We start from the raw sequence: 15,331 nt of genomic DNA on the forward strand, positions 1-15,331 counted from the left end.
CTTTGAAGCAGATTACTATATTCTGAATTATTTTAAGTATGGAAATTAAACAGTTTTGTGCAGTAAATTGGATTGAAAAACCCACTTACCACTGGAGGGCGTCTGATTTGCCGACTGGAGTCTTGCCCGTCTCTGAAGTGCAAGCTGTTTGTTCCTTTCAATCCTAAACTGCTGTTCCTCAGAGAGTGTGCTTGAACTAGGAGTCGATTCTGCAACTGGTTGGTCAGGCATTGAATTGAATGAAGTTTCTAAGTTGTCAATTTGGAGTCCATCCTCATTCTCTACAACTGTAATTAAATGTTATTTTAGAGAAGTATTTTATGTCAATTTAGCATAGCTCTCAGAAACTGACAATCCTGCTTCAGTATATAATAATCTTTATTATTGTCACATACATTTACACTGTAATGAAGTTACTGTAAAAATTCCCAAGTCGACACACTCCGGCGACTGTTCGGGTACACGGAGGGAGAATTCAGAATGTCCAATTCACCTAACAGGCACGTCTTTCGGGACTTGTGGGAGGAAACCCCGCAGCCACGGGAGAACATGCAGATTCAACACAGACAGTGACCCAAGCCGGAAATCAGACCGGGGTCCCTGGTGCTGTAAAGCAACAGCTACTATGCTGCCCTTCTCCAGAGAAAAGTTCAATTCATAGACCAAGTTGCTAACTGTCCCTATCTGACAAGTTAGAACAGGACCCATTACTCGTTGCCATCACTTTTTTCCCTTACCTCTACCAGAGAGAATATATGAGTATCAGTGCATTAGAACAGCACAAGGCCTAGCAGAGGTGCTCTCACACTGAATAGCTCACAGCTATTCTCAAGCTTTACACAATAATGACTAGTTTAGGAACTTTTGGGACATCGGGTGCCTACAAGAATGGGCTTCAGCAGAGTGGAGAAACAAACTGATAGTGGATTCCACTATCGCCGACGTCATCCCCGCGCGGGGGGGCGGGGGAGAGAGAGTCACCTTCGCGTCGGCCATCACAGAGACCTACATGGCCGATGGAGAGGGGAAAGAGTGCCGCCCACGAATCGGTGGGCCCTGATTGCGGGCCAGGCCACCGTGGGGACACCCCCCAGGGCCAGATCGCCCCGTGTTCCCCCCCCCCCCCCCAGGAGCCTGCTCGCGCCGCCTGGTCCCACCGGTAAGGGAGGTGGTTTAATTCACGCCGGCGAGACCAGCATTATAGCAGCGGGACTTCGGCCCGGGCCGGAGAATTGCCGGGGGGGGGGCTGCCAACTGGCGCGATTTGTGCCCCCGCCGAATCTCCGGTGCCAGAGAATTTGGCGCCCGGCGAGGGCAGGATTCACACCGCCCCCCAGCGATTCTCCGATTGAGCGGGGGGGGGGGGGTCGGAGAATTCTGCCCCATTACCATATAACAATCAGACCAGAAAGGGAAATAAAGGCACACTTAAGTAGAGGATAAACATCACATACTGGTTTAGCCAAGTGTGCTGGTTTTCACGTTGCAATTCAACAAAGAAATGGCAATCTGAGGCAAGTTATCAAAGAACAAAGAAAAGTACAGCACAGGAACAGGCCCTTCAGCCCTCCAAGCCTGTGCCGGCCATGCTGCCCGTCTAAACTAAAATCTTCTACACTTCCAAGGTCCGTATCCCTCTATTCCTATCCTATTCATGTATTTGTCATGATGCCCCTTAAATGCCACTATCGTCCCTGCTTCCACCACCTCCTCTGGCAGCGAGTTCCAGGCACCCACTACCCTCCGTGTAAAAATCTTGCCTCGTACATCTCTAAACCTTGCCCCTCGCACCTTAAACTTATGCCCACTAGTAACTGACCCCTCTACCCTGTGAAAAGGCCTCTGACCATCCACTCTGTCTATGCCCCTCATAATTTTGTAGACCTTATTAAGTCGCCCCTCAGCCTCCGTCGTTCCAGTGAGAATAAACCAAGTTTATTCAACCTCTCCTCATACCATACAAGGTAACATCCTGGTAAATCTCTTCTGCACCCTCTCTAAAGCCTCCACATCCTTCTGGTAGTGTGGCGACCGGAATTGAACACTATACTCCAAGTGTGGCCTAACTAAGGTCCTATACAGCCGCAACATGACTTGCCAATTTTTATACTCAATGCCCCGGCCAATGAAGGCAAGCATGCCGTATGCCTTCTTGACTACCTTCTCCACCTGTGTTGCCCCTTTCAGTGACCTGTACACCTAGATCTCTCTGACTGTCCATAGCCTTGAGGGTTGAAATGAAAATCGCCTATTGTCACAAGTAGGTTTCAAATGAAGTTACTGTTGTAGCCACCTAAATTGGCCAACTCCCGATTTAAAATGGCGAACGGCAAAGTCTGATGGGAAAATCAGCCAACATAGACAGAAACCAGCAGGTGCAGGTTTGCTGTGTATTTAACTCTGCAAAAGGCCAGACAACATCGATACCAGCGACCATCAGCATAACAATGTAGCAGCCATCTACATACTGATGAGCAATCCCCGGGAACAATAAGTAACATTTTGGACACAAAGCAAAGCCAGACTCCCCGGCGCCAGCAGGAGCCAACACAAAGGAAGTGAACGAGCACCTCAAGACCACCCATCGATCAGGGAACCGCTCCAGTATTGGAAAATCGAACCAAGCGATTGGGACAAAGTCCAATCACCTGGACCAGGTACAGGGTCCGACCCGAAAGGCGGGAAGCCCCTGGGGACTATGAGTTATGCCCCAAGTTCAAATCGTGCTCTTCACCTCTTCGTCCTGCCCGGGTCACCCAGCAACACAAACCAACATTGACCGTGACCGGTGCAGTGACCGCCAAACGAAGTAAGTCTTAATTCAACGCTCGCTTTTAGGTGGCTACAACAGTAACTTCATGGGCGCTCCTAGCTACCAATCCGTACCAACTTCGACTCCCGCAGACTCAGAACCCGAACGAAAGGCCATTTGTTCCCCGACCTGGTGGGCCAGTCCGAAGTTAAGTATAGGCCTGTTAGTTGGAGAAGTAGCTTAGACGTAGAATTTGTGCATGAGTAGCGATTACTGTGTAATAAATGTTTTTTGATTTGAATCTTACTAATCGGTGTATTGGGTTATTGATCATTACTCGGACTTGAACCTCGTGGCGGTATCATAAAGATACCTGGCGACTCGAGAGCAAAGGTAATAAAATAGAGCTATTGAACCAAGGAGAAAGTTAGCAACACTGTGAAGAGCCCCTAGTCACCACATTCCGGCGCCTGTTTTGGGAGGCTGGTACGGGAATTGAACCAGGCTGCTGGCCTGCCTTGGTCTGCTTTACAAGCCAGCTCTTTAGCCCGGTGCTAAACCAGCCCCATTCTACCATTCACTGTACATTCCCTACCTGGATTAGATCTTCCAAAATGCATTACCTCACGTTTGTCCAGATTAAACTCCATCTGCCATCTCTCAGCCCAAGTCTCCAAACGATCTAAATCCTGCTGTATCCTCTGACAGTCCTCATCGCTATCGCAATTCCACCACCTTTGTGTCGTCTGCAAACTTACTAATCAGACCAGTTACATTTTCCTCCAAATCATTTATATATACTACGAACTGCAAAGGTCCCAGCACTGATCCCTGCGGAACACCACTGGTCACAGCCCTCCAATCAGGAAAGCACCCTTCCATTGCTACTCTCTGCCTTCTGTGACCAAGCCAGTTCTGTATCCATCTTGCCAGCTCACCCCTGGTCCCGTGTGACTTCACCTTTTGTACCAGTCTGCCATGAGGGACCTTGTCAAAGGCCTTACTGAAGTCCATATAGACAACATCCACTGCCCTACCTGCATCAATCATCTTTGTGACCTCCTCGAAAAACTCCTATCAAGTTAGTGAGACACGACCTCCACTTCACAAAACCGCGCTGCCTCTCGCTAATACGTCCATTTGCTTCCAAAAGGGAGTAGATCCTGTCTCGAAGAATTCTCTCCAGTAATTTCCCTACCACTGACGTAAGGCCCACTGGCCAGTAATTCCCTGGATTATCCTTGCTACCCTTCTTAAACAGAGGAACAACATTGGCTATTCTCCAGTCCTCCGGGACATCCCCTGAAGACAGTGAGGATCCAAAGACTTCTGTCAAGGCCTCAGCAATTTCCTCTCTAGCCTCCTTCAGTATTCTGGGGTAGATCCCATCAGGCCCTGGGGACTTATCTACCTTAATATTTTTCAAGACGCCCAACACCTCGTCTTTTTGGATCTCAATGTGACCCAGGCTATCAACACACCCTTCTCCAGACTCAACATCCACCAATTCCTTCTCTTTGGTGAATACTGATGCAAAGTATTCATTTAGTACCTCGCCCATTTCCTCTGGCTCCACAGATAGATTCCCTTGCCTGTCCTTCAGTGGGCCAACCCTTTCCCTGGCTTTATGTACGTGTAAAAAGCCATGGGATTTTCCTTAACCCTATTTGCCAATGACATTTCGTGGCCCCTTCTAGCCCTCCTGACTCCTTGCTTAAGTTCCTTCCTACTTTCCTTATATTCCACACAGGCTTCGTCTTCCCAGCCTTCTAGCCCTGACAAATGCCTCCTTTTTCTTTTTGATGAGGCCTACAATATCTCTCGTCATCCAAGGTTCCCGAAATTTGCCGTATTTATCCTTCCGCACAGGAACATGCCGGTCCTGAATTCCTTTCAACGGACATTTGAAAGCCTCCCACATGTAGATGTTGATTTACCCTCAAACATCCGCCCCCAATCTAGGTTCTTCCGCCTAATATTGCTATAATTAGCCTTCCACCAATTTCAGGGGGCAAGGATTGTGCTTACAGCGTAGGGCAACAAAATTATCTTTTTATAAAAGTTAAAAGAACGCACACCGGGAATGCCTTCATGTCAGGTCCTCTAATGAAACTCTTATGCAAAATATTGGACAAGGCATATGCTATAATGATTTATAATACCCTGCAGAGTTTTATCCTCAATTGACCTTTGACAATACTTCGACATTTGAACCACTAATTGCATCACATACAAAATGTGACCAGTGGAGCTGTGTAGTCGCTACCCTCACAGGAGAGTGCAAAAAAAAAGGTTCAAAATTAACATAACAAATCTTTCTATGATTCTGGAGTCAAAACAAAAACCACCAGAACTGAGCGACTCTAATTCAACAAAGTAGTAAATAGAAAAATAAATGTTTCAAATAAAATGAAATGTGTCGCTTTTCAATCACGTACAGAAACAGTTTTTGTTCCGGTTGAACCTCGGATGGTTAGGAGCTTGGCGATTAGGGAAAAACTACTTAAATTGAAAGATGGACTCAAAAGCCCCTTTCTTCTTTTTACACTGACCTTGCATTTGCATAGCTCCTCCTTTCGCAAAGTATGTCCTAAAGACAATGTTGGACGGGTAATCACTTGTGCAAAAAGGTGCCACAAACAGCAATAGAAGGTGCAGGAGAAAGTGGGAAGAGACTTTTTTAAATGACACAGTGTTTGATTTGTTTTCTATGCAATGTTTCACAGGTTTTAATTAATGTTGTAAACCGTGGCTGCATTGCTAGATTAGACACAAGAGCTAAACAATCACACCTTTCACACACGACAGAGTGGGACTAGGGAGGTCTAAAAACCTTTCTGGATATCCCAGAACATCACTTTTTCAAGGCAGGAAATTACATTGCTGCTGCATCACTAAAATCAAATATAAAATAGCAACACTACCCAGTCAATATAAGCCTCGCAACCTGGAATTAATGCTCTAAATTACTTTAAAAAGTCTAGAATGATTCCATTGATGCCCAAACAACTCCTCACCATCGCCCCCCCCAAAAAAAAACAGCTACAAGTTACAGCCAAAAGTCAGGGGCGAAATTCTCCAGAAACGGCGTGATGCCCGCCGACTGGCGCCCAAAACGGCGCAAATCAGTCGGGCATCGCGGCGCCCCAAAGGTGCGGAATGCTCCGCATCTTGAGGGGCCGAGCCCTAACCTTAAGGGGCTAGGTCGGCGCCGGACGAATTTCCGCCCCGCCAGCTGGCGGAAAAGGCCTTTGGTGCCCCGCCAGCTGGCGCGGAAATGACATCTCCGGGCGGCATATGCTCGGGAGCGTTAGCGGCCGCTGACGGCATTCCCACGCATGCGCATTGGAGGGAGTCTCTTCTGCCTCCGCCATGGTGGCGAAGGCGGAAGGGAAAGAGTGCCCCCACGGCACAGGCCCGCCCGCGGATCGGTGGGCCCCGATCGCGGGCCAGGCCACCGTGGGGGCACCCCCCGGGGCCAGATCGCCCCGCGCCCCCCCCCCCCCCAGGAACCCGGAGCCCGCCCGCGCCGCCTTGTCCCGCCAGTAAGGTAGGTGGTTTAATCTACTCCGGCGGGACAGGCATTTTAGCGGCGGGACTTCGGCCCATCCGGGCCGGAGAATCGCGCGGGGGGGGGGGGGCCTGCAAACCGGCGCGGCGCGATTCCCGCCCCGCCGAATATCCGGTGCCGGAGACTTCGGCAACCGGCGGGGGCGGGATTCACGCCAGCCCTCGCCGATTCTCCGACCCGGCGGGGGATCGGAGAATCTCGCCCCAGATCTTATTCAGCAATGGTATGAACAAAGATTAGGGGTGGGATTCTCCCAGCCTGCACCAGGCCGGAGAATCCCCGCGAACGGGCCACGCCGCCCCAACGCCGGCATGAGATTCTCCGCAGTGCGGAGAAGCGCCGCCATTGGCGCCGGCCGCGGGCCACTCTACCCGGCCGTCCCGCCGGTGCCGTTCTAACCTACTCTGGGCCGGCGGGACCTCGGCGTGCAAGGGTCGGGGGAGGGGGGGGTCTGCCTCTGATGTGGCCTGACCCGCGATCGGGGCCCACCGATCGGCGGGCCGGCCTCTGTGGCTGGGGGCCTCCTTTCCTCCGCGCCGCCTCCTGTAGCCCTGCGCCATGTTGCATCGGGGCCGGCGCGTTGAAGGAGGCCACTGCGCATGCGCAGATCCCGCGGGGCCCAGTTCGCACAAACTGCTCCAGCGCCGTGCTGGCCCCCTGTAGGGGCCAGAATTAGACGTGGGAGAGGCCCATTCACGCTGTCGGAAAACACGACGGCGTAGACTCTCCTGCGGGATTGGAGAATCCCGCCCAAGAATTCTAAAAAGGAAATGCAGTGGAAAATGTCAACATCAAGTATAAACCTTAAGAGTGAGTAGTTCTGAATCAACATTATATTTACTTTAAGACAGCGTATAGAAGGATTTGCTATTATGTCCCATTTGAATCAAAGTTTCTAAATAAATTTTGAACAGGGATTTGAAAGGAGTACTTGCCTTCGTTAGAAATAAAGTCGTCATGTGTAATGGGGATGTCAAGTCGAATTTTCTTCAAGCAGGTCTGGAATGAAGAAAACGACAAATATAAACTGCAGGCAAGGTCACGGAACTGAAACTTCCAGACTGCCTCGCTCTTCCAACAGGGAATCTATTCGCTTTTGATTTTAATATTGTTGATTTGTAAATGAACAGATACAAAATTCAATCTCTGAAAATGATGTTCTCCATGAGGAGGTTCCCTCAAGATCTGGCCCATTGTTCAGTTGACGAATTAAAGTTTTTTTTTAAAAAGAGAATTTGCAAAATGGAACTGGGAAACTTTAGAAACTCACTCCAGAGCCACCTAGTGGCTCGAGCTTCCAACCACAGGCTGACAATTGGCAAAAAATGTGAATGGGAAATGTTGCCCCACCAGTTTACAATAGCAAATACTGACAAAACAAACGTGACCCAAATCATAAGAGGCAATGCAATGTTCATGGGGGACAGAAAAATAAAGAGCAAGGGAAATTGTTCGTAGCTACAGGGAAGTTTACACCGTATTACACAGCAAATGCAGATTGTCCTGCATTCAGAGGCATGGCTGCTCCATTTGTTATCTAAAAGGAGGAGGGCATGTGGAAAAGGTTTTAAATACAAAAACTGACAACTTACTTGGATGGAGGAAAACAAAACCAGATCCACTGCAACCTTCAGTCCACCGTCTTAATGGAACTGAATTACTTCCCATATTAGATGCTCTTGTCTACACAAATATCCCTTCTTAACCATGGGAGTGGCTTACAAAGTCTTAACTAAATATGAAAAATCACCAGTATCATAACTTTAGCACGCAGGAATCCCATCTCACACTCCAATCAGGACAAGCAGTGGCAAAGTTGGTACACTGATGGAGGTGGGGCGGATCCCAAATGTCACAACAGCCAATTAATGTGCCTCCTGGCAAAGAACAGAAGTCGTCTTCTTCTTGGTCAGTTCCTCAGGGTCGATGATGACCCGCTTCCACTCCAAGGTGGGGTGGCCGAATCCCCCAATCCTGGATCCGCAGACTCTGCCACAGGTTTGGGAGGTGGGTGGGTGGGATGCTCTGGATTCTGTGCCCTCCTTCTGCTGTTTACACTGGGCCTCCGCGTGCTCCACCCTGCAACGCCGAGGTGATTGGCACCTTCGCGGATGCTTCTTCTTCAGTTTGTGCATTCTAAGGCAAGCGATTCCCATGCGGGGATGTTGCAGTTATTTAGGGAGGTTTTTAGAGTGTCATTCAGAGTACCGTTTCCTCTGCCCTAGTGATCGCTTTGCCATTGCGGAGCTCAGAGTAGAGCACTTGTTTTGGGAGTCTTTGTGTCGGGCATGCGGGCGTTGCAGCTTGTTGAGCGTGACCAGTGCCTTGATACTGGGTATACTGGCCTGGGAGAGGACGCTCACGTTGGTACGTCCATCCTGCCAGTGGATATGCAGCATTTTACGGAGACAGCATTGTTTTTGTTTCATAAATTTAAGAGTACCCAATTCTTTTTTTCACAATTAAGGGGCAATTTAACGTGGCCAATCCACCTACCCTGCACATCTTTGGGTTGTGGGGGTGAAACCCACGCAGACATGGGGAGAATGTGCAAACTCCACACAGACAGTGACCCAGGGCCGGGATTCAAACCCGGGTCCTCAGCAATGTAGGCTGAAGTGCTAACCACCGTACCACGTGCCGCCCTTGCATTACCGATATCTCTCCAAGGATTTGAGGTGTCTGGTGTACATTGTCCATGTTTCTGATGCATACAGGAGGGCAGGGACCACGGCTGCTCTGTAGACCATGAGGTCTTGGTCTTCGAATACTCTGCTCCTCAGACATCCGAAGACTTCACTGGAGCATTGGAGTCGGAGTTGATGTTGGATTTCATTGTCAATACTCACACCAAGAGGAGGCTCCCGAGCTATGGGGAATGGTCCACATCCAGGGGTTCACCGTGGCTCTTGATGGTCGGGGGCAGTCGTGTGGCAGGAGCGAGGTGGTAGAGAACCTTCGCCTTCTGGATGTTTAGTCCGAGGCCCATTCGCTCAGCCTTGGTGAATGCGTCGGTGGTTTGTAGCTCGGCCTCGGAGTGCGCGCACAGGCATCGTCTGCGTACTGCAGCTCGATGAGATAGATGTTGGAGTGGTCTTGGTTCTGGCCTGGAGGCGTCGGAAGTTGAACAGTTTCCCGTGTGTCCGGTAGGTTAGCTCCACTCCAGCGGAGAGCTTCAGGGTGATGGGGCAGACTGTTGCTGTGAGGAAGATAGAGAAAAGCATTGGTGCGATGACGCAGCCTTGTTTGATCCCGATTTGCACAATTTGGATCTGTAGTGGTCCCATTGGCGAAGATCACGGCTTGCACGTCATCGTGTAGCAGGCAGAGAATGGTGACGAATTTCTGCGGGCAGCTGAATTGGGGGAGGATGCTTCACAATCCCTCACGGTTGACAGAGTCGAAGCCCTTTGAGAGGTCATGTACAGAGGTTGATGCTGCTCCCTACACTTTTCCTGAATTTTTTCACTCTCGGAAGACCATGACCATTGAGCCTCCTGATGGGCGGGAGCCGATCTGAGACTCAGGGGGGAGCTCTTCAGCCAACGGGAGGAGGCGGGTGAGGTGGGTTCGCGTGATGACCTTTCCCGTGGCGGAGAGTAGGGCGGAAAGAACAGAAATGCTGTATTTGTGGACGGTAGACGTGACTTGTATGGTTGAGTGAGTTGCTTGGAATTATACCCAACCTATAAGTTTGCGGATGATACGACTGTGGTGGGTCTAATCTCCAACAACGATAAAACAGACTACAGAAGGGAGATAAATCACTTGATTGCATGCTGTACCGAAAACAACCTCTCTCTAAATGTCAGAAAGACCAAGGAACTGATTATCGATTTCAGGAAGCGTAGCACGACACACTGCTGTCTGCATCAATGGCTCTGAAGTGAAGATGGTCGATAGTTTTAAGTTCTTGGGCGTCACCATCACCAACAGTCTGTCCTGGTCCACTCACGTTGATGCAACAGTCAAGAAAGCCCAACAACATCTCTACTTCCTACGGAAGCTAAAGAAATTCGGCATATCTGCATCGACTCTCACAAACTTCTACAGATGTGCGATAGAGAGTATCCTATCCGGCTGCATCACAGCCTGGTATGGCAACTGCTCGGTCCAAGATCGCAAGAAACTGCAGAGTGTGGTGAACTCAGCCCAACGCATCACACAAGCTTGCCACCCCCACATTGATTCTGTATACACCTCCCGCTGCCTCAAGAAGGCAGACAGCATTATCAGAGACCCCTCCTACCCAGGCATTGCCTTCTTCCAGACCCTTCCATCAGGCAGAAGGTACAGAAGTCTAAAGACCCGCACATCCAGACATAGGAACAGCTTCTTCCCCACAGCTACCAGACTCCTCAATGACACCCCCTCGGACTGATCTGTTCCCTGTAAAAACGCTATTCACGATGCCCTATGCTGCTGTTGCTCATGTATTTGCTTTGTTTGGCCCCTTGTTCCGCACTGTAACCAATCACTGTTTGTCGATGTATCATTTGTCAATGATTATTCTTGTGTCTACTATACGTACTGTGTACGTTCCTCGGCCGCAGAAAAATACTTTTCACTGTACTCTGGTACATAGAACATAGAAAAATACAGCACAGAACAGGCCCTTCGGCCCACGATGTTGTGCCGAACCTTTGTCCTAGATTAATCATAGATTATCATTGAATTTACAGTGCAGAAGGAGACCATTCAGCCCACTGAGTCTGCACCGGCTCTTGGAAAGAGCACCCTACCCAAAGTCAACACCTCCACCCAACACCAAGGGCAATTTTGGACACTAAGGGCAATTTATCATGGCCAATCCACCTAACCTGCACATCTTTGGACTGTGGGAGGAAACCGGAGCACCCGGAGGAAACCCACGCACACACGGAGAGAACGTGCAGACTCCGCACAGACAGTGACCCAAGCCGGAATCGAACCTGGGACCCTGGAACGGTGAAGCAATTGTGCTTTCCACAATGCTACCGTGCTGCCCTGAAGAACAAATAAATCTACACTATATCATTTTACCATAATCCATGTACCTATCCAATAGCTGCTTGAAGGTCCCTAATGTTTCCGACTCAACTACTTCCACAGGCAGTGCATTCCATGCCCCCACTACTCTCTGGGTAAAGAAACTACCTCTGACATCCCCCCTATATCTTCCACCATTCACCTTAAATTTATGTCCCCTTGTAATGGTTTGTTCCACCCGGGGAAAAAGTCTCTGACTGTCTACTCTTATCTATTCCCCTGATCAGCTTATAAACCTCTATCAAGTCGCCCCTCACCCTTCTCCGTTCTAATGAGAAAAGGCCTAGCACCCTCAACCTTTCCTCGTAAGACCTACTCTCCATTCCAGGCAACATCCTGGTAAATCTCCTTTGCACCTTTTCGAAAGCTTCCACATCCTTCCTAAAATGAGGCGACCAGAACTGTACACAGTACTCCAAATGTGGCCTTACCAAAGTTTTGTACAGCTGCATCATCACCTCACGGCTCTTAAATTCAATCCCTCTGTAAATGAACGCTAGCACACCATAGGCCTTTTTCACAGCTCTATCCATTTGAGTAGCAACTTTCAAAGATGTCTGAACATAGACCCCAAGTTCTCTCTGCTCCTCCACATTGCCAAGAACTCTACCGTTAACCCTGTATTCCGCATTCATATTTGTCCTTCCAAAATGGACAACCTCACACTTTTCAGGGTTAAACTCCATCTGCCACTTCTCAGCCCAGCTCTGCATCCTATCTATGTCTCTTTGCAGCCGACAACAGCCCTCCTCACTAGCCACAACTCAACCAATCTTCGTATCATCTGCAAATTTACTGACCCACCCTTCAACTCCCTCATCCAAGTCATTAATGAACTCCCTCATCCAAGTCATTAATGAACTCCCTCATCCAAGTCATTAATGACTTGCAACAAACATACAAGGAAATTATAACTATTCTAAATGCCCACAAATGACCTATTGACAGATGCCTTGAATTACAAATTAACTAGCAAATAGCAATGGGATAAAAATTGATCTGGCAGTGGCTGAGGAATAAGCATTCACTTGAACAGACAGAATTCTCTGACAAAGAGTTCCATACCCGTTCATAACATGATTAGTGTTATTATCGCACTTCCTCCTTCCTCTGACAAGAATGAAAGCGTGGGCTGCTCATCTCAGCACACAACAATTCTACCAACATCACTCATTAACAGTACTGCCACGGATTTACTCACACCCAACATCTTTCTGAAGCAATCCCACCCAGCGTTTGCTGCTGAATATGAAATGGTATACGGAATCAATTGTTTAAAAATAAAAACAATTTTTGGAAGCAACTGCATCCCAATTAGATGGGGAGATGAAATTTAAACTTGCAATATTGAAAAGATACCTGAACTTCTTTTTTACCGCCCAAGGCCTCCACTTTGTCAATGAAGTCTTCAAATTGTAATTTAGGGTACAGTCTGTGAGCCCAATGCTCCATGTGCCAAAGGAGAGTCTTCACGTCATCACTCTTAACAAAAGTGGAGGAAATAGGAGAACAAAAAAAGACATGAGGTGAACTATGTACAGGATTAACAACCAAAGTCACATACAATGTCAGAAATACAGGTAGGGGGGTCAGAAATTTCTGCCCAGTGTCAGCTTAGACGGGAAAAGCAGGGTGCAGCCAACAGGTTGCGTTGACTGCATTCCTGCCCTAGTTTTTGACACTTTGCAATTTAAAAGAAGTGTTGGGAAATCCCGCTGGCGTCAAGGCCATTTTGGGTCACCCGCTCAATTCTCTGCCCCCATCCCCAGAAATCTGGGCAGAAAATTCCCCCCAATAGGCCAGGGGAACAATTCCCTGCCCAGCAGCATAATGGAGGAATTTTGACTTGGGTGGGGTCTAAATGGCAGAAGTTTCTTACAATTGAAAATTTCTCAGGCGGCACATGGCGCAGTGGTTAGCACTGCAGCCTACGGCGTTGAGGACCCGGGTTCGAATCCCGGCTCTGGTCCACTGTCCGTGTGGAGTTTGCACATTCTACCCGTGTCTGCGTGGGTTTCACCCCATAACCCAAAGATGTGCAGGGTAGGTGGATTGGCCACGCTAAATTGCCCCTTAATTGAAAAAAAAGAATTGGATACTCTAAATTTATTTTTGAAAATAAATCTTTAAAAAACAAACAAAAAGAATTGAAAATCTCTTACGTAATCTACACAATGCCAAAATTAGTTAACCACCACCATGTCCAGAGCAATCAATCAACTCAGAAACTTGACTAAATGCAACTCTAAGATGTAGTACGGAATGATACTGACCTATTTTCATATATGGTTTAGATCCTCAATGGAGAATCATAACAGTGCAGAAGGAGGCCATTCAGCACAAGGAATCTTCAGGAGCACCCCCCCTCCCGGCCCAAGGTCCGCTCCCTTGTCCTATACTTGTAATCTAACCTGCACATTTCTGGGAGTGGCAATTTATCGTGGCCAATCCACCTAACCTGCACATCTTTGGACTGCGGGAGGAAACCGGAGCACCCGGAGGAAACCCACGCACACACGGGGAGGACGTGGAATCGAACCCGAGTCCCTGGAGCTGAGGCACCATACTTAAAATGATGACATCGATATGTACTTCAGTGCCTGTGAAGCACTCGTCTGTAATTTTCATTCAATATTCCTTTTAATATCCCATCCAGTACCACGTCCCTGTTACATGTTGAATTTGTTTACCTATTTTGGTTCCAACACGATTGTCACGTTTGCAGGTTTTAACTTGATTAGTTTACATATGGATTTTTTGAGACGTCACATTACTTTACGGAGACATGGTTACAAGATCAAAACTGGGAACTTAATATTCATGGATATTTGACCTGTTGGAAGGAGAGGATGGAAGGAAAAGGTGGTGGGGTAGCACTGTTAATAAGAGATAAAATGATGACACTTGTGAGATCTAGATCCTGGTGGGGAGAGTCCATTTGGGTGGAGATAAAAAACAGAAAGTGAAAGATAACATTGGTAGGAGTGGTGTATAGACAGTAGCTATAGACAGCTACCCAAACAGTAGCTACATTGTAGGAAAGGGTATAAATCATCAAATAGTAGGAGCATGTAAAAAAAGAATTGAGCAATTATGGGTGTCTTTAATCTTTACGTTTGTTGGGTTAACAAGTTGCAAAGGGAGCTATGACAATAAATTCATAAGAGTGCATTAGGAATAGTTTCCTGGAGTAGTATGTCATGGAGCCAACAAGGGAACAGGCCATCTTGGATCTGGCAATGGGTAATGAGAGAAGTTTAATAAATGACCTCAGAGTAAAAGATCCCCTAGGAATTAGTGATCATAACATGATAGAATTTAATATTCAGTTTGAGAGTGAGAAACTGAAGCCGTAAACAACTGTGTTTAACTTAATAAAGTGAATGCCAATGAAATGGGGATAGATTAGTTAAAATGGACTGGGCGGATAGATTAGCAGGAAAGACAGTAAACAAGCAGTGTTAAGACATTTAAGGAGGTAATTCATGACTCTCAGCAAAAATAAGGAGAAAAGATTCTACAGTAGGAATAAACCAACAATGGCTAACCAAGGAAGTCAAGGAGAATGTTGAAAGAAAAAGCATACAAGGAGGCAAGCGTCAGTGAAAGATAAGAAAGGGAGAAAATAAACTAAGGGGACAAACTAGTGAGGAACATAAAAACTGACAATAAGAGCTTCCTTAAATACATAAAGAGAAAGGTCAAAGTGAACATCAGCCCCTTAGAAAATGAATCTGGAGAGATAGATATGGGGAACAAGAAAATGGCAGAAGAGTTAAACAAATAGTTTTTTTAATAATAATCTTTATTGTCACAAGTAGGCTTACATTAACACTGCAATGAAGTTACTGTGAAAATCCCCTAGTCGCCACATTCCGGCGCCTGTCGGTTGTATTAGTCTTTATGGTGGAAGATACTTCAAACATCCCATAATACTAAAGAATACGGAGGGGGGGGGGGGGGGGTAATCACCATCACTA

General features: G+C 47.7%; 1 protein-coding gene across 11 annotated transcripts in view; it reads right to left on the reverse strand.

Moving 5' to 3' along the window:
- Window positions 1-15,331, reverse strand: part of tipin (timeless interacting protein) — an 89,780-nt gene that overhangs the window by 1,643 nt on the left and 72,806 nt on the right. For all 11 annotated transcript variants that reach the window (XM_072470353.1, XM_072470359.1, XM_072470358.1 and 8 more), the window contains 3 exons: window positions 12,711-12,833; window positions 7,259-7,322; window positions 90-287 (listed from right to left, as the gene is read on the reverse strand). In XM_072470353.1, the coding sequence (XP_072326454.1) occupies window positions 90-287; window positions 7,259-7,322; window positions 12,711-12,833 (385 nt within the window). The remainder of the gene's footprint in view (window positions 1-89; window positions 288-7,258; window positions 7,323-12,710; window positions 12,834-15,331) is intronic.

Source organism: Scyliorhinus torazame, chromosome 12, assembly GCF_047496885.1.
Source record: "Scyliorhinus torazame isolate Kashiwa2021f chromosome 12, sScyTor2.1, whole genome shotgun sequence".
Taxonomy (NCBI): Eukaryota; Metazoa; Chordata; class Chondrichthyes; order Carcharhiniformes; family Scyliorhinidae; genus Scyliorhinus; species Scyliorhinus torazame.